The sequence below is a fragment of the Mustela erminea genome, chromosome 2 (genome assembly GCF_009829155.1).
Source record: "Mustela erminea isolate mMusErm1 chromosome 2, mMusErm1.Pri, whole genome shotgun sequence".
In the NCBI taxonomy this organism is placed as follows: domain Eukaryota; kingdom Metazoa; phylum Chordata; class Mammalia; order Carnivora; family Mustelidae; genus Mustela; species Mustela erminea.
In genome coordinates this window covers 139,870,958-139,894,694 of record NC_045615.1, presented here as the reverse complement: position 1 = coordinate 139,894,694, position 23,737 = coordinate 139,870,958, and the positions used below count along the sequence as shown (strand labels likewise).

General features: G+C 35.4%; 1 protein-coding gene across 25 annotated transcripts in view; it reads right to left on the bottom strand.

Moving 5' to 3' along the window:
- Positions 1-23,737, bottom strand: part of FIP1L1 (factor interacting with PAPOLA and CPSF1) — a 75,406-nt gene that overhangs the window by 34,635 nt on the left and 17,034 nt on the right. For 9 of the 25 annotated variants that reach the window (XM_032334313.1, XM_032334318.1, XM_032334321.1 and 6 more), the window contains one exon: positions 14,684-14,793. In XM_032334313.1, coding sequence (XP_032190204.1) covers positions 14,684-14,793 — 110 coding nt within the window. Of the gene's footprint in view, positions 1-8,194; positions 8,303-14,683; positions 14,794-23,737 lie in introns of all 25 variants that reach the window. The other 16 variants (XM_032334304.1, XM_032334307.1, XM_032334309.1 and 13 more) reach the window with 3 other exon arrangements.

Sequence of the window (23,737 nt, the reverse complement as noted above, 5' to 3'; positions counted from 1 at the left end):
AGACTTCTGAAAATCAAGAACTGGTGGAAGTCTGCCTCAAGTGAACCTTGAAAAGCCTCATAAATAATTTAATGCTCACAAAAACAAAATGAAGACATCCCTATAAGAGTATATAATAGCATTTGAAATGTCTTCAACTACACAGTTCATTCCTACTTATCACCCTGCTCACTTTCAACTTCTGTTCTATATAATTCTAATAGAATTTTTTTTAAAAGTTCACGTTTTTCTGATTTTATGCCCATGTCACGGACTTCCCAGATTTCCTCATGAACTCAAAGAGAAAAAGTGATTTTTAACTTACCCTTCGATATAGGTGGAAACTATCCTAACAGTCACACATGAGAAAAATCCAAATACCTCAGACATAAAACAAATATAGCTCCAATTTTTCCCCTAAAACTTAGAAGATTAATAGCTATGACCACTGTAACTTCATATCAAAACCAATGCCATCAACTCTTGGATGTCCACACACATCTCTGATTCCAACATCCTGACAGATATAGGTGTATATCCTGAGGCCACAATTTCCCTCATCTTTTATTGCTACCTAGACTTCATTATAAAAATCTTTACCTCTATTATTTCCTTTTCCTTTCTCTTCCTGATTGCTGCATTCTCCCCCTCTCCATCTTTTAAAATGTATTCCCCTCAAGAACAAATTCTCACAAATATATCTGGGTTTGCAATTTCTCTAAATTGTTAAAGTAGCAAAACTTAAATCCAGATCTAACAGTCTAACGTCTGTGTCCAAATGAAAGATTTATATATACCATGGTTTTCTGAAGACCTCTGCTTTCAAATATTCTGGGACACATGAGAGTACTCATTCCTTAGAAGTTTATTTTAAGGAAGTCTAATTTTTCAGCTTTAAATGAATTAATCACTGAAGATTCAAAGTGGTAAATAATAAGCTTCTAAAAATATACACATGGAAAATCAGCCTTAAAAAAATGTGCACCAGTAGAAGGAATCCAGAAAACTGCAATTTCTTACATTTCCACAATAATAACACCTCTTTGTCCAGGGATTTTTACCACACAAACGGATTTAGCTTAAATTAATCAGAAATGGTGAACTTTGCCATTTTGTTCAGAAATATTTTAGGACAAGATACATAAGCATATACCAAAGTAACAAAAAATACATAATATTTAACAGAGATGAGTAACAATCTGTGTTATTCTGATGCCACATAATGAAAAATGATGTTGAGCCATATTATTCTGAAAATTTTTAATGAACCACTTTTTATTTCAATGCATAAAAATATTTAGTGGAGCTTCACTATGAGGATCTACTGCACCTTGAGTTTCCACATAGGACAAGTTTACCTGGACTTGCTTACACATTTTTTCAATAAGGCAGATAGCTAATGTAGTTATCAAGATTCTCTTCTCTATATCGAACAATAACAAGCTGAAGAGAGACAGAAACTAACCACAATGGATATCTGAAGTCTCACTAATCTACAGGCTTAATACAGGTGGTGGATTCCACAAAAGCCTCTACCTTTCATGAATATAAAAATATCTCTGAAATTATAATGGAATTAAATTAAAAGGACATACTTTGGTGATTCTGATGTAAGTTGCTTACAAAGATACAACAAAAACTTTAAAAGTGACAAAATTAGGGCCAAGGGAAGACAAAGAATTAGTTATTAATCTTTTGTCCCAAATTTATCTCTGAGCTTCTCATTTTTTTTTTTAACAGCCAAACTAAAGGACACTATTAATAACAGGTCTTTTAATGTGTGTGTAAGATAAAAACAAAGCATTAGCTCTAAAGATGGCATTTCCTGGTAATAACAGCTAGTGTTTACTGAGCACCTATTATGTGCTAGGAAAGCACTGTTCCAAGCACTTTATATAAATTCATTCTTCATGACCTTATGAAGTAGCAACTATCATTCCCATTTTACAGATGAAAATAAAGAGAAAAGAATTTCTCCTGAGTCCAGGTTAAGAGAAAATATAAAAGAGTAAAATAGTTTTCAAACACTTCTGATCCCAAAATACAGTAATTGATGAAACACATTTTGCACAGCAATCCAGTGCCCACATATAAAAAAACTGAGTTTCATGAAACAATACTCACTTACACTTATTATAAAGGAAAGAGTAACATTAAAATCAAACATGATTTATTAGTATTAAACATCACACCAAAAAAGCAGAACAATACAAAACACAAAATATCTGGTGGTTAAGATCATGAAACTAATTTCTTACCCATCACTAATGGACTGCCATCTTACACTATGAAAAACACTGAAATAGGGACAAAGTCTCCAATACTATTACAATGAAAACATAAGTGAATTTCACAGAGCTGTTTCTCGAAATGCTCAATACTGGGTGAAGCATAACAATGCACAATTCAATAAAAGCAATTTAATCAGGTGGACCAAAATGATGTTGTCTGAGTACATGCCCTCTTGATGAAGACTTGCTCTAAGGATTTAACTGTACTTTCTTTTCTTTTCTTTTCTTTTTTTTTAAGATTTTATTTATTTTTGAGAGAGAGAGAGAGCATGAGTCGGGGAAGAGGTAGAAGGAAAAGCAGACTCCCCAATGAGCAGGGAGCCCCACTCAAGACTCAATCCCAGGACTCTGAGATCATGCCCTGAGCCGAAGGCAGACACTTAACCAACTGAGCCACCCAGACACACAGATTTAACTGTACTTTTGAGCAAGAAACCTTAACTAGCATACATGGGATGCTGAGGGATCAGGAAATTCCTCAACTTAAATATATGCATGTGTATAAATGTATTTTTCAGGCAGAAGAGTTTGCAGCAAATTTTCAAAGGGTTACTGCTTCAAAGTTCAGAACCACTATTATAAAAGAATGAATAAATCAGATATCCTTGAAAAAATCTATGAATTTTTTTCCTCATAGCAGAGCTCCTAATAAGAACTATGCACTAACAGCAATAGTTCAAGGATTCATTCTCTAGGAAAAAAACCTAGATGGGACTATTAAATATTCCCAAGTGAAGACAGATCCAGTAGTATCACTGTCTAACTCAGGTCATACAGCTAAATAGATGCTGGTAACAATTCTCCATGGAAACTGGTGCAACATCTTTTAAGCTACCTTAGCAAAGAGGTAAGCCTTGAAAGACATGTAGAATGGATTTAGCCACATAAGATGCGGAGGGAGTACATTTTAAATGGAGGAAAGAAGATGAGCAGAGAAAGTATGTAAGGAAAATAGTATGTGTAGGATTTCAACTTCCAGTTTGATAAATATACTATCTACCTACCAGTCTGCAACAGAACAGCACGATACACCTTTGATACTGGCTACCAACCAAAAGCAGCAGAAAATATAAATCAAATGAGACTCACACAAAATGAGACTCTATAAGGTTGTAAAATGCTATGCAAACATCAGTTCCACCCAACTAAATCTTTCATTTTTACCTCACATTCCAACGTGGTCACTAAACCTTTGATTAATAACCAATTAATAATCTTTATGCCAAGCCAGAATCCTATCTCTCAATCAGTGGTTCTCAGTGCTTCCTACACATCAGAATTATCTGAGGGCTTTTTAAAACTCCCAATGTCCAGGGTGCACTATTTCGCAGAGACTATTTAATTCAGTCTCTAGGGCCTAAGCATCCACAATTTTTTTTTTTTTTTTTTTTTTTAGCATCCACAATTTTTTAAAGCTCCCAGGTAATTCCAATACATAGCCAAAGTTGAGGACTACGACTACAGGTATGCCCAAGAAAGACAGTTAATATTGTATTTTCTTCTAAAAACATTTAAAGTAGTTGATAAAAATTAAAACTTAACTCCTTAATTCTCAATAAATATAAAAGTCATACCTACCAAGGCCCGATAATTAAGGTAAGGCTGTCCTTCGTTGCATATATATTATACTGATATTTTGAGTTTTGTGGAGTCACATAGTACTGCCTCTATACTTTTTCTTTTAACTTCAAATGCACAAGAATAATTTTCCTACAATATATAGTTTATAAAGAAATCTTAATGTATTCTATTTTTTAGAAATACTAAATCCTTGAGGATTTATCAAAGGATAAATCCTTCAGGATCTAAATCCTTGAGGATTTCTAAATCTGTGAGGATTAATCAAAAATGCTATCTTAAAAAATAATGTATGTACAAAATAAAAATCACAGAATTTAAAACTGCTTTCAGAGTATGTCATGTATTGTCTATCACTACTACCATTAAAGAGACTGTGGTGGGAGCAGAGATCCCAAGGGAACTAACACTTATTAGGTACCCTGCAATAGGTGCTTCTGCAGCCATAGAAGCCATTTAATCCATGAGTACTTGGTTTAAGTCCAATTAGTTTCATTTTCACAGATAACAGAAAAAGGCTCATTTGTGAAGTAAAGTGCCAGTACCAAGATTCAGGCTCAGGTCTAACTCCAAAGTCTACATCTGCAAAATGTTTCTGATGCTAACTTCTGGGGTTTCTGATGCTAACTTCTGAATTTTTAAAATGTTGTTACTTTTATAAAATGTCCGAAAAACAAACACAAAACCCTGAAGGTTTAAAGGTGATCTACGCTAAAACTGGGCTCATTAACATGTTCATTAGAGAAGCCAAATTTACTCACTTTTGTGCAGAGCTTGAAATAAAGGTTTACCTGCCATATTTATGTTTAATTTCATTTTTTAAATTTGGAAAAGATATCACTGTACAGAGAATCCTTTAAAATAAAGGCCTTCAAATTTCCAACCATGTAAATTCTTACAAGGTACGTAATACCGCATGCTCAGTCATGTACATGACATGAAGGTACATGTACACCTTTTCAGTATATTATTTCATCAAGACATAAGTTGTACTGCAAGAACAAGTGAAGAAGCCAATCTGAGACTGAATGTCCACTTAACATCCAGTTTTATTGTATGTTTTACGTGTTATAAGAAATGCAAGCAGGTTTAAATATTTTAGTGATTCTACATTAAGCAATTTTTACTGTTCCTTTCAAGAGTCTCAGTTAAAAAAGCATTAATATTAAAAAACAAGACATTGTTAATAAGACAATTATTAGTAAGACAGCCTAGAATTTGAAACTACCTGACAAAATCTGATATTATAAAATGGAAACAGAACACACAAATAAACTGCACATTAGGATAAGATTACAGCAGTCATCAATATTGCTAATTACAATTTTCTGTGTTCATTAAAACTGCTTTATTCTTCTTACTAATTGGCTTAATGTCACAAATCTGAATTTATAAAACAAACTCATACCAATAACATGTCCTTGCTACACACATCTAGTTAGCTTGAAGAGTGCTATTAACCAAAGTTGGAAGAAGACCACGTTACATAAATTAATAGGAACACACATGAGATAAGAAGTCTGAGTCTCCAAATAAGCTACAGGATCGCAACCACTGTTTAATTGCTCTTTACAAAGAGATATAAGCCATGTTTCAAAAATATCCCTACATTTCTCAGTTATGTTAACTATAGGAGCCAGCATCTCAGTTTTTATTAAGGGTGTGTGTCCACATACACATACACCACCCAAAAGGAGAATAGCTTTTACTTAAATTTTTCTTCTTTTGTATTTTTCAAAAGCACAAAATACATACTGAAAATAGTGTTAAATTTCTACTATGTACATTCCCTGAGACTAATCACAAAGTCAGAATGGGAGCTTTCTGTATTTCCAAAGCACCTTTTTTAAGGGGTGGGGAGTGGGGGAGTAATAGTATCAACTTTGACATGTATTATTTTCAGTTATAAGAACTAATACCTTCTCTGTAAACTAATTATCTTACTTCAAGAAATAAACTATTGTATCGAAAGCACAACTATTTTAAGTAAAAGATTCTAATGATTGATATAAAAAGGAATTTCAGATATTGAAACAGTAGCAAAAGAAAATATACATAAAGTTTTAAATTGTATTAAAAATTAGTGATTTAAGGGGCCCCTGGGTGGCTCAGTGGGTTAAGCTGCTGCCTTCGGCTCAGGTCATGATCCCAGGGTCCTGGGATTGAGTCCCGCGTCGGGCTTTCTGTTCAGCAGGGAGCCTGCTTCCCTTCCTCTCTCTCTGCCTGCCTCTCTGCCTACTTGTGATCTCTCTCTGTCAAATAAATAAATAAAATCTTTAAAAAAAGTAAATTAATGATTTAAGTATTTCTATGCCTTTGCTTATGAAAATCAACCTGCTTTACCTGTAGGTACTAAAAGGCAGAAAGCCAGGAATTCTAGCCCTGACTTTTTGCCTCTATCAGCCATAAATTTGGGCAAATTCTCTACTTTCTCAGATCTCCTCTTCCATGTATAACAGGGACTAGGCAGAAAACAAAGACTTTATTTCATGATTAAAAGGGCCTTCCTGATAACACAGTCCAGCCTATCATGTTAAAAATGTAGAAAAAGAGGCCCAGAGATTTTAGGGAACTATCTTAAATTCACACAGGCACAAAACCAAACTTAATGTTCAAATCCAGGACTTGTGCCATGAAACTGCTGTAAGTTTAAGAAGGTAGTTATTTTTTATCTACAGAATGGCTACTGATTCATCTCCATAATAGAACAAAGAAAATGAAAGCTCTTATCGTCTGGCCCTTTGGGGATCAATAAACAGGCTGTTCAGAACTGCTGGCCTGGTTAAATGTAAATCTGAGTTTCTCTATGCACTTATGTTGTAATAACTAAGTTAAATATTATACAGAAATTATATTATTAGCACTCATGTTAAACTCTGGGGTTTCACAGAAATATTAAATGTGAAATGTGAACTATTACATGTGGAAAGATTCACATTCACTCTCCACACTTATCAGATCCAACTATTTAAAATAACTCTTGAAATTTCTACTGGTACTTCAAGAATTCTAGTTTTAAAAACTAAGATCAATATCATGTAATACTACGAAAAATATCAATGGGTATACTTTTAAAATGTAAGATATGCAAATTTTCATTCTATACCCTGTTAAAGCACACATGCCATGGAAACTATTCTAGGAATATAGATAATATATTTCTCTCTGCACAATTACTATACTTCTAGTTTGGATATTCTTTAGAAAGTCAAGATATTTTTGACTTTGAGATGAATAGCCACTTTTGAGAATGACTAAGCTTATTCTCTCCTAACAAGAGATTCTATCAGAGTCAAGCGGACTAAAAATTCTGGCTATTCACGGAGAACATATAATAAAGACCCCAAAGAAAAGGAAATATAAGAAAATAAAATTCTGATAGTGTTTCCTCTCTTTGCTTTTCTTTTAGTTGTTAGGATCAAAGGTATCTGATCATAACATACATACCTATATGGAAAATACTTAAAAGAACATTAATATAGCATAAACCTGCCCAGGAAGAAAGCTTAAAATGCTATAATGAACACAAACAAAATACCACTTCCATACCATCATTGTTTAAAACTTTAAATGGCAAACTAGGGAGGTGCGTAAGTCTGCATTTCCAAGTCAAGCAAACTGTTAATTGCTCAGACTCATAATTATTATTATTATTATTATTATTTGCAATGTACTGTTATATCTAACACATCTGCTTCTCACTACATCCCTTGGGGCAGAAATTATTATTCCCATGTTATAGGCTCAGAGAGTATACAGTTCCCATCCAAGGCTGCATACTTCCTAACTCTAAGATTTAGAACACAAACCAGAATTCTGCAGAGGGGTATCAGGAGTAAAAGCACAGTAACAACAAAGGTGATGGTACCTCCCAAGACAGCTGGCAGACTCAATGAAATGGCTGCTTTACGCACTGTAGTTATTATAAAACATTTGGAAAGATTCAGTGCAGTTCAATTTTACAAGTTCTAAATACCAGTTCAGAAGGCTAAATTTTATTCAGTAAATAATGAGAAACACCCAGGGATTTAATAGGGTGTGATATGAGAAAAAAGAATTAAATCTGCAGTAGTAGGGAGAAAAAAACACTTACTGAGGTCCCATTAGCATGGTTCCATGCAATTTATAATGCAGTATAAAAAGCCAGAGAGATGACAGGCAAGGAGTGAGGTGACAGGGCCTGACTCCTGATTTTTTTAAAACCCTCAATTTCTATAACGAAAAAGCATAATTGAGGGGGTAAAAATACGGTACAATCTAATCAAGAATTATTATCTTATTACTAGACAAAACAAAACTGATGATCTAAACATCAGGGCGTAGCCAATGTTTAAAAACAGCCTTACCTTAGGTCAGGTGATTCGGCCCTCCCATACCGGTCCTGCCACTTTCCAACGCTGGAATTGGCTTTTCTGGAGGCAGTACTTGTCTGAGACTGAGAAGAGGTGCTGTTTCTGGTGAGATAAATTTTCTATGTTTTTTCTTACATATTGTTGTCTCTGACCCCCCTTGTTCTATCTTTTTTTTCTTTCCTTTGACATGCTTTGTCTAAAGTCCTTTAGCATGTTCCTATTGTAGCACTCTGTCCAAGGCTCTGTGGTACTAAAACTGCTAATAGGTATTTAAATATAAATGTGCTATCAACATTTTATTAACTTTAGAATATTTTTAGAAATATTTTTCAAAATAATATGATGTCAAAATGCAAAATAAGAACCAAGAGCTTGTCAGGTTATAATATATTTATCAAGAAATAACCTTCTGTGCTTTTATGAATAACATTAACTTCTGTGGTTCCACAAAACCTTACTCAAAACTTTGGTTTTTCTTTCCCTATGTTCTTTCAATAACAGGTACAAATAGTGTACCAGATAACACTAACACTCTGATGTGTTTTATAAAAACCTACAGTTTATATATTTCATAAAAATTCCATTTCAAAACAATTCAAAATAAAAATTGAAAGTTAATTTTACCCATAATGACATATTCCATAAAAAGTTCAGGATTTACACTCTTGCCAGTCCTTTAAAGGACTCGTAAGACACTCTTTCAAGGAAAAATTTTCTATAGGAAAAATATGTATGTTTATGTATCTGCTTATTTTTGTAAAAAGAAACAAAGGAAGAATAAATCAGAAACTAGATGAAATGAAGTTAATTATTAACAGGAGTGAAAGAAATTGGGGAAAGTGACAAATCTGAGTATGCTTGGAACTCCTTATATATGCAAAAAATAAATCAATAAAATGGAGGAAAAGAAAAGCTGAATACAAACAGAAACAATGGATCAAATTATACTTTAAATGATTAATACAACCACTCTGAAGGAAATTTTAACTATATACCCTCAGCCTGGAAAAAAAAAAAAGAAAAAGAAAAAAAGAATTCCAAAGAAATCTTGAAATCTACTTAATAGATTTGGTTTTTATAAAGGCAGGTGAAGTCCTAATCTACTCTGTCTGTATTTTAGGATTAAAGTAAGAACAAACAATGAAGCTGGTGGGAACTAGGTTCTCAATGCAGTAAAACAGTAAAAGCTGCAAGATGGAAAAAACGAAAGGGAAGTAGAAACCTGTGGTGTGAAATGTGAAATAAAAGACACATGATGACTGCATGATTAAAATTATACATTATTTATTCTCCCAGCTGAAAATGTCTAGAAACCATGACACTCCAGCACCAATGAGCATACCTGGTGCCAACACCTTGGTTTCTAATCATCATTTCCCACTAAAAGGCATTAAGGTGCTTTCAAGAAATGGTTGTTTCCAGGGAGGGGGCAGAGAAAGCACAAGATAAGCCTGGAACATCTGGTAAAGCTAGAAAGTAAAAAAATCCTCAAAAAAAAAAAAGAAAAGAGGGGTAAAAATCAAAAGGTCACAGGAACCACTCTGAAGAGTCTGCGACAGCAAGACTGGACTAATTGGAGCTTCAATATGAATTACAATATATGTAAGCTTACATATACAGCTTACATATACAAATAAATCATACAAACACATTCTCTCACACATAAAATAAAAACTAGTGAATCTAGTAGATAATAAGTAAGTGGAGGTGGGAAAGCTCATTTTTAAAGGAGAATGTCAACTAATAAATATAAGAAAAATAATATTTAGATAATCACTATTTTACATCCATTACAGTATAATGGGAGAAAGCAAAAATCATCAATGGATACTAGAATTTGGGGGAAGTTTAAAAAGAAACAGGATAGATACATCTCCTCACAGATTATTACTAAATACAAAGAGCAAAAATAGTAACTTTGCAGTGCAGAATCCCAAAGAACACCATCACAACGAAATGATTAAAGCTCTCATCACTAATAATGGGGCAAAATGACATCATGTACCTCCGGGCTGATGCACTGAGGACATAACATCCCTTATGCGGTTTCCTGCCTAAAAAGCAAAACCTGAATCCAATAAAGAGGAAACATCAGGCAAACTCAGACTCAAGGATGATTTACAAAACAACTGGACTGTACTCATCAAAATCTAATCAACAAATACAAAGAAGGTCTGAGAAACTGCCTCAGATTAAAGAATAAAGAGAAAAAAGACTTAATTATAGTGGATGATCCTGGACTGAATCTTAAATCAAGATAAGAACTTCCATGAAAGAGATTATTGAAATAATTAGCTAAATTTATGGTCTGCATATTAATATACTGGCTCATTATTAGATTTTCTCACTTTGATAACTGTGTCCTAGGATTACAGAACAGAGTGTGCTTGTTCTTACATTCTGAAGTATTTAGAGGTTGATGGGGTATGATGTTCAAAATTAATAAGTGGTTCAAAAAGGAAAATATTTTGGGAAAATTATAAAGCAAATATGGCCAAATGTTAACAAGTGGAGAACTGGATGAACAATAAGTGAGGGTTCAGCTTGTGAAAATTTATCGAGCTGTACTTCTTGACATATACGAAAACTTTTAAAGATTAAGCAAAACATTCTGATATATTAAATATTAACATTTTACTTAAGTATGTCATTTTGCTGGGCAATACAGAATGTTAGAAACCTAGCATTTCTACCTATTAAGTACAAAGAACCAATAAAAACAGTTCTGTGCAAACATACCAACAGTCACCTACACATTAATAAGGCAATCTAAGATTTTTAACAAAGGTAATACAGTGGTAAGGTCAGTAGTATAGCTCATTACTATTTGTTGTATAGTCTCTATTATGTCTTAAGTGACATTGCTGTTTTCTCCCTGAAGTCAAAAAATTTTACTTTAACGCATGTCTCTCAAATCTCCATAAATACAAAGACTAAAACAGAAAAAAACACAAATATTTATTTAGGGAAATGCTTCACAATGAACCCAGAAAACAACTTTCCTAATGAGCAATGAGTACTGTTCTGTGTATCAAAAAGTGACAATACTGACATGTTAGGTATGTTTCTATATAGGTTGTGGTGGCAATTACCCACTTTTTTGGCACTGGTGATAGAAGTGTTAACGTTTCTATCATTTCTTTACTTCCTTTTTACTGTCTCCTGGCTTCTAGTAATCTCCATCTCTCCTTTAATCCACAGTCATCCATCATTTTAATCACTTCCAGGCCCCTCTCACCTTTCTTGCCCCTTTGTCATATTTGCCTGGTATAAATGTAACCTCTGCTAAATCCAGCTCTAGCTTATCTTCACGAACATATGAACACCTGACAAGGGCGAGAGAAACACACCCAAGCAAGCTGACTGGTGTCATTTTAAACCCACAGCCATTAACCTCCAGAAAAGGTGGTAATATACTGTCTCCCTCTCTGTGTCAATTTTTCACTCTACTAATTCATTTCCATCAATATAAAAAAATGCTGTAATATTTCCCATTTTGGGGGGAAAAAAAAAAGACCTCTTGGTGGTACATTTCCCTCCACGTGGTGCCTAGCAATCCTACTCCTTTCCCCTGGTTCACTCACACACCTCTAAATGACTATTTCAGAATTTCTCTTCTCTCCTCAAATATTCAACACCCACTTTCACACGTCCTCATGTTCACCAATAAGTCTGTATCCTTTGTGCTGGGAAAAACTGAAGCCAAGAGAAGAGAGGTTTCAGTTGCTTCCAGCAGTATTCTCTTACCCATCACCCTTCACCATGTCCCGTCTTCTCTCCTGTTACTATGAGTGAACCATTCATCTCCTTCTTAAAACTAACCCCACAGCCTTGCATATTACATCCTGTCCCTCTGACTTTCTTAAAGACATTGTTCTCACAACTGTTCTTTCTTCCTTCTTGAATTATCAATACACCCTGTAGTAATTCATTCTCCTAAATCTATAAACATACTGTAATTTCTAACATTTTAGAAAAAACATCCCCTGATCCCACATTTCCCTTCAGATACTATTTCTTTGCTCCCTCAAAAGAAAAAAAAATCCTCAAAAAAGTTGTCCATATGTTCTTATTCTAATTCCTTTCCTTCCATTCTCTCTTGAATTCATTCCAAAAAGTCTTTTTTTCAAACTTCACCTTATCCCACTAAAAATGATCCTGGTCAGGATCACCAGCAACCTTTACATTTTAAAATCCAACTCAGGGCACCTGGATGGTTCAGTCAGCAGAGCATATGACTATTGATCTTAGGGTTATGAGTTCAAGCCCCATGTTGGGTACGGAAATTACTTTAAAAAAATCTTAAAAATAAATAAATAAATCTAAAAGTCATTCTCAGATCTCTTCTTCTTACCTATCAGTATTATCTGATAGTTAACTGTTCCTCTACTTCGAAATACATCTTTTTAAAGACCTACACAGGGTGTTCTTCCTATGTCAGCAGTCATTCTTTTCTATGGATCTCCTCCTTCTCTTCATCCTTATTTTTCTGACCTTGAAGGAAGCACCCGAAGGCTCTGTCCCTCTTGCCACTTCTCTATCACTACTTATCTCCTTAATAATCGAATTCACGTCTACTACTTCATTTAAATACTACTTAAACACTGATCAGTCCCAAATTTCTATCCCCAGCCCATACCTTTCTGCTCAACTCCAGATCCATATATCCCCTTCCTATGCAAATTTTCCACTTACAGGTCTGACAGACATCTCAATTTCACTATGTCCTAAACCGAATTCTTGGTCTTTTCCCCCCTGAAAAGCCCTCCTCCTGCAGTCTCTTCTCTCTCAGATGTAAAAGATCCTCACCATCTGCACCAGAAGCACTTTGGTCCAAGTGATCTCTTGCCTAAGGTAACTGTTACAACCTCCTAACTGGTCTCCCAGTTTCTGCCCCTCACCTCTCTGCAGTCTGATTTTAATAAAGCAATCAAGACTTTAAAAACCTACAGTAGATTATTTCATTCCTCTACATAGACTGACAGTGACACCCCTTTTATTTCACTTACAAGAAAAGCCAAATTCCTTATATGGTACAATGCCCTATATAACCTGGCCTAAGGGTTTTGTTTTTTGTTTTTTGTTTTTTTTTAAAACAAAAAATAAAAAACAACAAAAAAAAAAAGGAGGGGGCAGGCAAAATTAAAGAAAAGCTGCTACTGATTTTTAAATAGTTTAATTAGCAAACATCTATAGAGTATTATCTATGTACGTACTACTGTTATAAAATATTTCACATAAATTAAATCATTTAACATACATAACTACCCTGTGAGGGATGGATGATTATTACTACATTTTACAGATCAGGAAATGAAAGAAGATGATTAGGGGATGTGCTCAAGGACACACAGCTAGTACGTAACATAGCCAGAACTGCAACCCCAGAAGTCTAGTTCCAGAGTCGAAGCTCTTCACATCATTCTATACTGCAGAACATGATAAACTGAATGAATGAAAGTGACCTCTTTATACAAAAAAAAAACAAAAGACTACATATTAAAAGGATCAGTATTCCTCCACTATCATATCTTCTTAGCCAAACATTTGATGAGGTTTCATTTAGTTTAAATAATATATGGACATGACCATGACTAGTAATTGTTAGGATGGGAAGAGACAGTCAAAAATCCAAGATGACTTTGTGACATTTAATTCTGGCTGAAAGTTTCAAGAATCTTCATCTTAGGGCTAAACCGTACGTTCCTATACTGTCTCTTCCTGCATTTGTATATTATGAAATATTATCTTTTACAGCAATTCAAAATTGCAGAATAAGAAAACCAGAAAACTATAAAATAAACTTAAGCAAATACCACAAAAGGTAAATGATCTGGCTGAGAACTAGTAACAGTGGGGTTACTGACTTGTTTCTGGCCCAGAGGAATAATTGATAAAGTCATCTTTATCTAACTCAAAATTAATCTGCTAACATCCAACTTCCTTACTTTTAGCTTACCCTTTACCACTTTCCTAATAACAGGCTAACCATTTGCCAGCACATCTGCCTCTTAAAATTGGTACCTTGTGGAACTCAAAGTTAGGTATTATCAAAACCAAAGAAAGAAAGAAAATGGTTTTAATCTGAAAGATTGCCCAGGCTCAAATCTATATAATCTTTTATTAAAGTTAGTAAAATATATTAAATTCAATAGATCTAGACTTAGAAAGTCCAATAATTCTTAATGTAAGAATAATAATAAGCACAGAAAACAGTAAGATTGTTGTCATCACCATCTCTCCTAAATGTAAGATTATCTTTTTGATATACATGTAACTATATACCATGCTTCATTTATTGCTTACCTAGATTTTTTTTAATGGGAAGGCACCCAGAAGAGTTTTTCACAGAGAATTCATTTTGTATTAAAACAACATGGAATGTTCCGTTTTTTTTGCAGAACATTAAGCACTTTTATAGCACTAATACAAGATGAAGGTACCAATGCCTTCAGTAATAGGAGTTATAATTGTCTAACTAACCTGCTTGGTGGGAGTCCAGTCTTGAACAAAGAAGGAGGAGAAGTAAACTCAGCTTTTGTAGATGGAAGTGCTGCTTCCTTCTCTGAATTTCCAGTTCTTCCCTGCTGTACCTTAAAAAAAAGGGTTATTAGCTTATTTAATAGAACACTCAAACATACTATACTAAACATGTTAAAATAAATTTGTAACATCTGATTTGAATTTAAACATGAAGAAAGTTTTGTTGCTGAATATTAAATAAAATTACCCTATTTTAGAACAGCACTAGGCGAAAGGCACCAAAGATGGATTAGGGGATCAAAATGTTCCCAACTATTAAGAAAGTTCATACTAATAATGTCACTTAAAAGTCCAATAAGCTCTAACTCTTTAGTCCTTTCATAAATTCCCTTAAATCATCACAGCTAAGTCCAAGATACTTGGTTATGACTCCATGTTTCGGAGTTCAAGAAAGGCCTTGAAGAATTTTCCCCTTTTATGTTTGCTACTATTCAGAAAAAACTACCAATAGCCATTTTAGCCCTTCAGACCATTTTCTATTCAGACTGTGATTTGCTCCAACATGAGTATCAATAATCTATTCCTGTGCTTCCATACCATTTATTTCCCCCTCATTATGAACAGTACCACCATCCTGTCCGTAAGTACATCTAGAAGCTTGAAGGTAGTAATCGGTCTCCTTAATAACCTCTTTCCCCTCTTTATATTCACCTTCAAACAGTTATCTACTTGCTCTATATTTTCTCCCAGGTTTAGCCAGCCTTTCTGCTCCTAGCAGAGCTTTTCAGAATGGTCCAGTCCTACTCCTTTACACTGGTGAAATTATTCTTTGTGCCCTTTGCTTTTATACTCACCTTCTGATTTGAAATCATCATTAATTTATTAAATTTAAGCTAAGTTGCCCAGCACTTGAATAATATCACACCATATTTTACGTCCTACTTATATTCTACTGTTCAATCTAAATTCAGGAACATTCTCTTTCATCATAAGGCAAAGGTCAAGAAAATATCAGACACCTTGACTCTGTTAACATTCGAATCATTGACTGAATTCCAGAAACCATCTACTTCTCACATAATCACTGTGAGAGAAAAATAATATATTTGAGCCAGTAAAGTCAGATCTCTCATTAGTACTGCTGAACCCAATCCCTAATGGAGTCTTCATATAATTAAGGCTCCAAATTGACATTTTAGAGCACTACTCCTTAAAAAAAATTCACTTAAAAGGCCCAGATCCCAGTGAGGGAAAACAGAGGATTAGCACTAAGAAAATGAGGACAGACGGTAAGAAATAGATCTGATAAACACTTGAAAGGTAAATTGACAGAACGTGATGACAGGGAAAATAAACATGGTTCACTCATCGAACATTAAATATTAATAGAAGCTGAGACTAGAGAGAGAAATACAACAAAATCTCAGACCATGGGACAAGACACACCAACTATCAGAGCAATACAATAAATGCTAGGAAGAAAAGTAACTGTGGGATAAAAGATGCTACGAGAACACAGAAAAAGAAATGCAATATTCTTCCTGCAAATGTCTGGAATATTGAGAGTTGACAGTACGATCTCAACTGTGCTGAGCTTCAGTAATTTATATCCAATGTCTTACGTACCTAATAAGCAACTCAAACTTACCGTGGCCTAAACAAAGCTACTGATTTTCCACAGATGATCCCTCAAACTGATCCTATCCAAGTCTTCCCCATAAGTAAAGAGCACCATCATCTACTGAACTGCTTAAGGAAAAAAAAAAAAAGAAATCCCAACAATTATCCAACAGATGACTATCCTACATCAACTTTATATCCACACTGAAAACCCAGGTTATATCTACTACCACTTCTAAACTGTTCTGCTAAATTTTTGGCTTTAGTGTTACCTCTGGAAAACCCATCCTCTGTATATAGCCAAGCAATCTTAGTAAAAGTGTAAATCAACTCATGTCTCTCCCCTGCTCAAAATTCCCCAATGGCTTTCTAATGCAAACAGAATAAAACCTTTTTTCTGATAAAAAATTTATCATGGCCTACAAGTATTTACACTGAATTAAGTCTTCATATAATTAAGGCTCAAAAATTTTTTTTATTCAAATCTGTATCCCAAGTACCTAAAAACAGTGCCAGGCATGTAATAATTGCTCAATATATATATTTTATTTGATTGAATTTGGGACTCAGCTTAAATGTCACATCAAAGTCTTTCATAGGATTTAAGATAAGAGTTTATAGCTATATAATTTTTTGGCCCAGTTATCTAATTAATGACTACTTTTCCTCTTAGTTCAAGAAAACTCTAAGATTACAAAGTCGAGGGCTATAATGCTCACCTCCTCTCCCTACTTAAGCCTGAGATGCTTCCTGGCATAGTCAACACTCAATTAAAAACTGGGAAGGGGAAAGGGAGAAGAGCTGAGGAAGAGAAGCATAAGGGGGAAAAGAGAGAGAGAAGAGAGCACAAATGAAAAGTTATTTTTAATAGGGGGAAAGCAAGAAAATCCATCAGGAAAACACAGCACAATTTTAAACGTATAATTTCTTTTCTCCTTAATTTTTTTTGTAAAATCTAATTATGAAAATCTCGCCATTTTAGCAACTCTCCTAATCAACTTGCATCCACTTGTCTTCAGACGTTAACACTCAGAATTACAGACTCAAAACCTGTTTAACCAGAATGAGACTTTTTTTTTTTTTTAAACATAATCTAGAATTTTGAGAAGTAACTATAAGGTACCACAACCGATTTTTTTTTTTAAACATTTTATTTATTTGTCAGAGAGAGCACGAGCACAAGCAGGAGGAGCAGCAGGTAGAGGGAGAGGGAGAAGCAGGCTTTCTGATGAACAGTGAGCCCGATGTGTGGCTCAGTCCTAGGACCCCAGCATCATATCCTGAGCCAAAGGCAGACACTTAATCGACTGAGCCACCAAGGTGCCCCACCATGACAGATTTCCTAAAAGCAAAATCATGTCAGGTCTTACATAACCAAACAAAAGCTGAATGAAGTTTGTAACCTTGAGAAACTAAATATTTACCCAACTTATGCTACCAATGGTACCAAAACTTAGTTTGTGAAATTTCCTTTAGCTGCCCTTCATAGCATTATTTATAAAAGGTTAACCTTACAAACAAAATAATGCCTAAAAAGAAATTTAAGTGTGGTACACCCAAATAATACATTAGGCAACTACTTAAAATGTTATTTATCAAAAAACTTTAATAAGCTAGGAAAACATCTGCCACATAATGTTAAGGTAAGAAAAGGAAAAGTAGCAAACCACATAAATTATAATTTTGTTTCAACCCACAAAAACAAAAAGACTGACAAAGCAATAAAATTTGGGACTCTGAAAGCATATTAAAAAACAGTAACTTATTGAGCAAACCAAAGAACCTGAATCGCAAGTCAGCAACAAGAAAACAAAGATACTATTATTTTCATGGCAGGACCCCAAAAGGTTCAGGAATTGACAACTCTAGTTCCCAGAACATTTGAATCACCCAAGTATAAACTCTCTAAGCAGGCCACTGGAATCTATTCCCTGAAAAATCAAATCGCCACAAAAAGAAAAAACAAAGTAACCCAATGACAGGGACACGTGGAACTGTTAAAAGCTCAGCTCTACAATAAAAACCATATCAAATTTCATTTATATTCAGAGCTTCCAATCACCTTTTTAGAGGCCCATTCCCCTATGGCCAAGGATCAACAAACATTCAAGGCGAGTCAGTCAGAAGCCAAAACAACAAACATACTATGCAAGAAAATAAAATTGAAACGAAATGAACAATCTATCATTAATAAAAATATCTTCTGAGAGACTGATGAGAAAAAAAAATACTCCAATACTGCATGCATGAACAATAGGATGCTACTGTTAAATACCAAAGAAAAACCTTCTTGGATATTCACAATATAACCACAGAAATGAAAAATTGAATAGAAGAGTTTTAAGGCCGAAGGAATCTCCCAGACAACAGAAGACAAACAGGTAGAAAATATGACAGAAAAGAAAATTGAAGGACTAGCATAAGAGATCCAATATGTGAACTGGAGGTCCAAAAGACATTAAAAAGCAGAGAAAAAGTAAAAACATTACAGAGGAAAATACCCCAGAAATGGGAGGATATGTGCTCCCAGATTAAGAGAGTACAAATGAATGCTTGGTACAATAGATAATAGACCAAGACACACGGTTGTGAAATTTCAAAACATAGTGACAAAGCTTCTACTCATCCACGGGGGAAAACAAAATCATCTATGCATTTGTGTTCAAATATAGACATAAAAATATTTTCACAGAAGGTTGTGGGTCAATTTTTTCTTACACGTTACCCCTTCCCACTAGTCACTCTTTCCCTGCCCCTCCCTCCAAATTATATAATTACACAATTGTTTTTGAATCCAAATAGGTGATTTTTATTTTTAAACCTATTAAACTGCATCTCCTTTCATTTCACTAAAAACAAAAACAAAAACAAAACAAACAAAAAAACCCCTTATTTCTATTTAAGTATATAGAAAACTATTAGAATGTCAAAATGTAGACAATCATTGAGGCATTATAGTAAACACACAGGGGTTCATTTTTATTATTTTATCTACTGGTTAGTATGTTTGAAAATTTACTTAACAAAAAGTAAAAAAAAAAAAAAGGTTATTTTAAAGAGGCTGGTAGGTGGCTTGTCTCTCAGTTGATTAAGGAGTTTAAAAAGTATACTTGGAGCAGACATGACAAGAACTTAAATCACAACTCTTAAATCTGTTCCTTTTTCCATTCACTAGCTTAAGATGGGTTCCTCATTCCTTTCATCCCCGCAGTGCTGCAACAGCTCTTTATCTGGTTTTACTTCCCTTTCTCTTCCTTATATTCTAAAGCCTACCCTTCTAAAGAGCACTTGTCAGTTTTCTAAAAATCAAGTCTGCTCAGGCCTAGCCTTCTACTCAAGAACTTTCAAATGGCTTCCTATGGCCGATACAAATGTCTATAGGCTAGTTTAGGGTTAAGGTCTTTCCCATCATGGCCCCACATCTACCATTTCCAGGCTTCTCTCCTCTAGTATCTCTCATCTGCCCCAACTCTCCTTTCCTGCTATCTGGTTTTGTTCATATTGCTCCTTCTACCTCTTTTCTACTAATGAAAACTCACTGTCTTTCAGTTAGCATGTCTGAATCCTTCTGGGCTCTGCACATTAGGATAACCTACTTTATCTTCTGAACTCCCTACTGCACTTTAGTAACAGCACTAACAATTCTCAAAATATAACGTGACTAGTTCCTATATATACATCACTCAGATCGTGAGCTTCCTGAATACAGAGATCCTGGTCTTACTACAGAATCTGGTACAGTGCCATGCACATTAGAGGTGCTCAGACAAAACAGGAAAATTGGGGAAGTCCTTTTCCTTCTGTCTGTCTCACCAACCCTAGTAATTGTAATTCAAACAATGGATTGGTAGATAAGATCTTAGACGATTTTACACCTTACACCGATGCCAGAATTATATTACTTAAAAGCCACATCCAGAATTGTGTTACTTATTCAGTACAAATAGGCAATAACTCCTCCAACTTGTCCTTGTTTCTAAGGCTTTCTAGTACTGAACCCTGCAAAGTCACCTCTCTTCTACTCCTTTCCAAAAGAACTCTTCTGATAAGGGTAATTTCAATTTTTTTAAATTCATGGGGATATTTTATTTTATTTTTTTTTAAGATTTTATTTATTTATTTGACAGAGATCACAAGTAGGCAGAGAGGCAGGCAGAGAGAGAGGAGGAAGCAGGCTCCCCGCTGAGCAGAGAGCCCGATGCGGGGCTCGATCCCAGGACCCTGGGATCATGACCTGAGCCAAAGGCAGAGGTTTTAACCCACTGAGCCAACCAGGTGCCCCCATGGAGATATTTTAAAGATTTATTTATTTATGAGACCGAGAGCATGTGTGTGCGAGCACAAGCAAAGGGAGCAAGGGGAGCAGCAGGCAGAGGGAGAAACAGGCTCCTCCCTAAGCAGGGAGCCCAATTCGGGGCTTGATTCCAGGACCCTGGGATCACGACCTGAGCTGAAGGCAGAAGCTTACCTGACTGAGCCACCCAAGCATCCCGATAAGGCTAATTTCTTAAACACTCTCATCTACTATCTACTCAATTAAGTTGAGTTTCTTTCTTTGCCCAAGCTACTTCCTAATCCAGAATACTTTTTCTTCTGTTCTCCATACTCAAGATTCTGATTAAAATGGCATATGCTTCTCTAATAACCCATCTTTAGACTCTTATTTATTTTATTTACTTAATGTAACACACAGAGAGAGCAGGGGGAGTGGCAGGCAGGCACAGGGAGGAGAAGCAGGCTCCCTGCTAAGCAGGGAGCCCCACACGGAGCTCGATCCCAGGACCCTGGGATCATGACCTGAGCCAAAGGCAGCAGCTCAACCAACTGAGCCACCCAGGTGCCCCCAACTTTAGACTTCTAAAAAATTTCAGAAATAGAAAGGAAGCTATATATGACACTCGAAGTTATTTCTAATCCCAGAGTAATTCTTTTTGCCTTTTTTAAATTTTAAAATCAATTAACATATAATTATTAGTTTCAGAGGTAGAGGTCAGTGATTAATCACTCCTATACAATGCCCAGTGTTCATTACGTCACATGACCTCCTTAAAGTCCGTCACCCAGTTACCCCATCCCCCACCCACTCCCCTCCAGCAACCCTGTTTCCTATAATTAAGTCTCTTATGGTTTGCCTCCCTCTGATTTTGCCTTGTTTTATTTTTCTCCCCCTTCCCCTAGGATCCTGTTTTGTTTCTTAAATTCCAAGAATGAAATCGTTAACTGTCTTTCTCTGACATGGTCAGCACAATATCCTCTAATCCCATCCACACTACTGCAGATGGCAAGATTTCATTTCGACGGCTGAGTAATATTCCACTGTATACATATTCACCTTCACCTCTTTATCCAGTCATCTGTCAACAGACATCTGGGCTCTTTCCACAGTTTGGCTATTGTGGGTACTGCTGCATAAACATTGGGGTGCAGGTGCCCCTTCAGATCACTACATTCCTATCTTTGGGATAAATAACCAATAGTGCAGTTGCTGGGTCACAGGGTAGCCCTATTTTCAACTTCTTAGGAACCTCCATACTGTTTTCCAGAGTGGCTGCACCAGCTTGCATTCCCGCCAACAGTGCGCAAGGGTTCCCGTTTCTCCACCTCCCTGTCAACATCTTTCGTTTCCTCACATGTTCATTTTAGCCATTCTGACCAGTGTAAGGTGGTATCTCGTTGTGGGTTTGATTTGTATTTCTCCAAGGGTAATTTCTCATCACTCAATTCTCCAATTTCTGTAGCATTTTGTCTAAAATAAACATCTTGGTACCTAATACTACCTAAGAAATTTACCTCTGCATATTTGGAATACCCATTACATTCTTAAAATATTTTTTGTATCTCCAGAGTTGCAGGATAGATAGTAAGAGACAACTCAGACTTTTTTTAAAGAATAATAGCCCTAGAGAAATTTGAACAAGGAAATTTTAAGGTAACAGAAAATTGTCTGAAATTTAATGTCAACGGCAACCTGAAAATGCCAAGCACTCCCATACAACTAGTAGTTGCAGATTTTGAGCAACATCAATAAAATATATCCTACAGATCACAATATACATAAAAAGTCTGAGCCTCACACATTATTAAAATATACACCCTAGGGGCATGTGGGTGGCTCAGTCGGTTAAGTGTCCAATTCATGATTTTAGTTCAGCTCATGATCTCATCAGGCAGGAGGTTAAGCACCCCGACAAGGTCGGGCTCCCAGCTCAGCAGGGAATCTGCTTGAGGTTTTCCTCCTTTATTCCTCCCCGCCCCGACTCATATATACTCTCTCAAATAAATATTAAAAAAATACACACCCTCTTTCCAAATCAATATTTGTAACAGATGAGTAATATTTAATGTGCATTATCAAGGCAAGAAAAAGCATTAGACTATATCCATTAAATTCAAATCCTTATTCATTCAAAACCAAATAAATGAGAATGGAACAATAACCTCCTCTCATATAGCCAAAAGAAACTTCAAAATAATTTTGATACACAGTATGCATATAAAAAATGCGTTCATGGTGACCACTTTCAGTAAGAGACCAGCCCCTGGGAGTTTTTTATTCTTTAGTTTCAGAAGTCGACTGCAAAAAATACACAGAACCTGGCAGCTTACAAGGTCATCTTGTTTTCATTTGTTAGAAGAAATAAGAAGGGCCACTGCAAATGAACTATTTCATCATTAAGAAGACAACTTTTCTACCTATTTGTTGTAATCCAGTGTAACAATATATTTACTCCCTAAATAAGGAGACAGCACCAAAAAGCACCTGACGACAATTTAAAATAAAACAGACATCATTAAACACTTTCAAAAGATTGACAGCAGAACAAGAACCAAATACTTACCCAAAGTAGGATGCAAATTAAAATTAAATTCTCTACCCACAACTGTGTCCAGCAGAGCGGCTACATCTGCGGCTATAGCACACGTATTGCATAAGGCAGTATTGCGGTGGACAGGGCTGCAGTCCCAAAAGGGTCACAGGAAAAGTGCCTGCCCGCAGAAGTTCCCTGAGTACATAACCCAATCTAAAAGCCACTCCCAGTCTTCATTCCAGTGTCGTTCAATACAAGAATTAAGAACTAAGAAGTAATAAGGTAAAGGAAAAGAGTACACAATCAGGTTTTGAGAAAAGTTTGCAGGTTGCAGTGTATTGCAGAAGTATGAAAATATGACATTACTCTTTGGATTGGGCCTGTGATCTATGGGATGGAGAAGCCAGAAGTCAGACTTGATTTCCAAGTGAGATTATCAACCTGCAAGCCCCTATAAAGCCTAATTCTTTTAAGCTACGAATTTTAAAAATCAATGGCTTTATCCTCTTCTGTTGAGTCTTTCTTAGAGACTCCTAAAAATGCATAAGCTTTTTGAGACATCTTAAACTCTAAGACACATTGCACCAATGATTTTAGTGTCATACAGATAATAAGCAGTATGCCA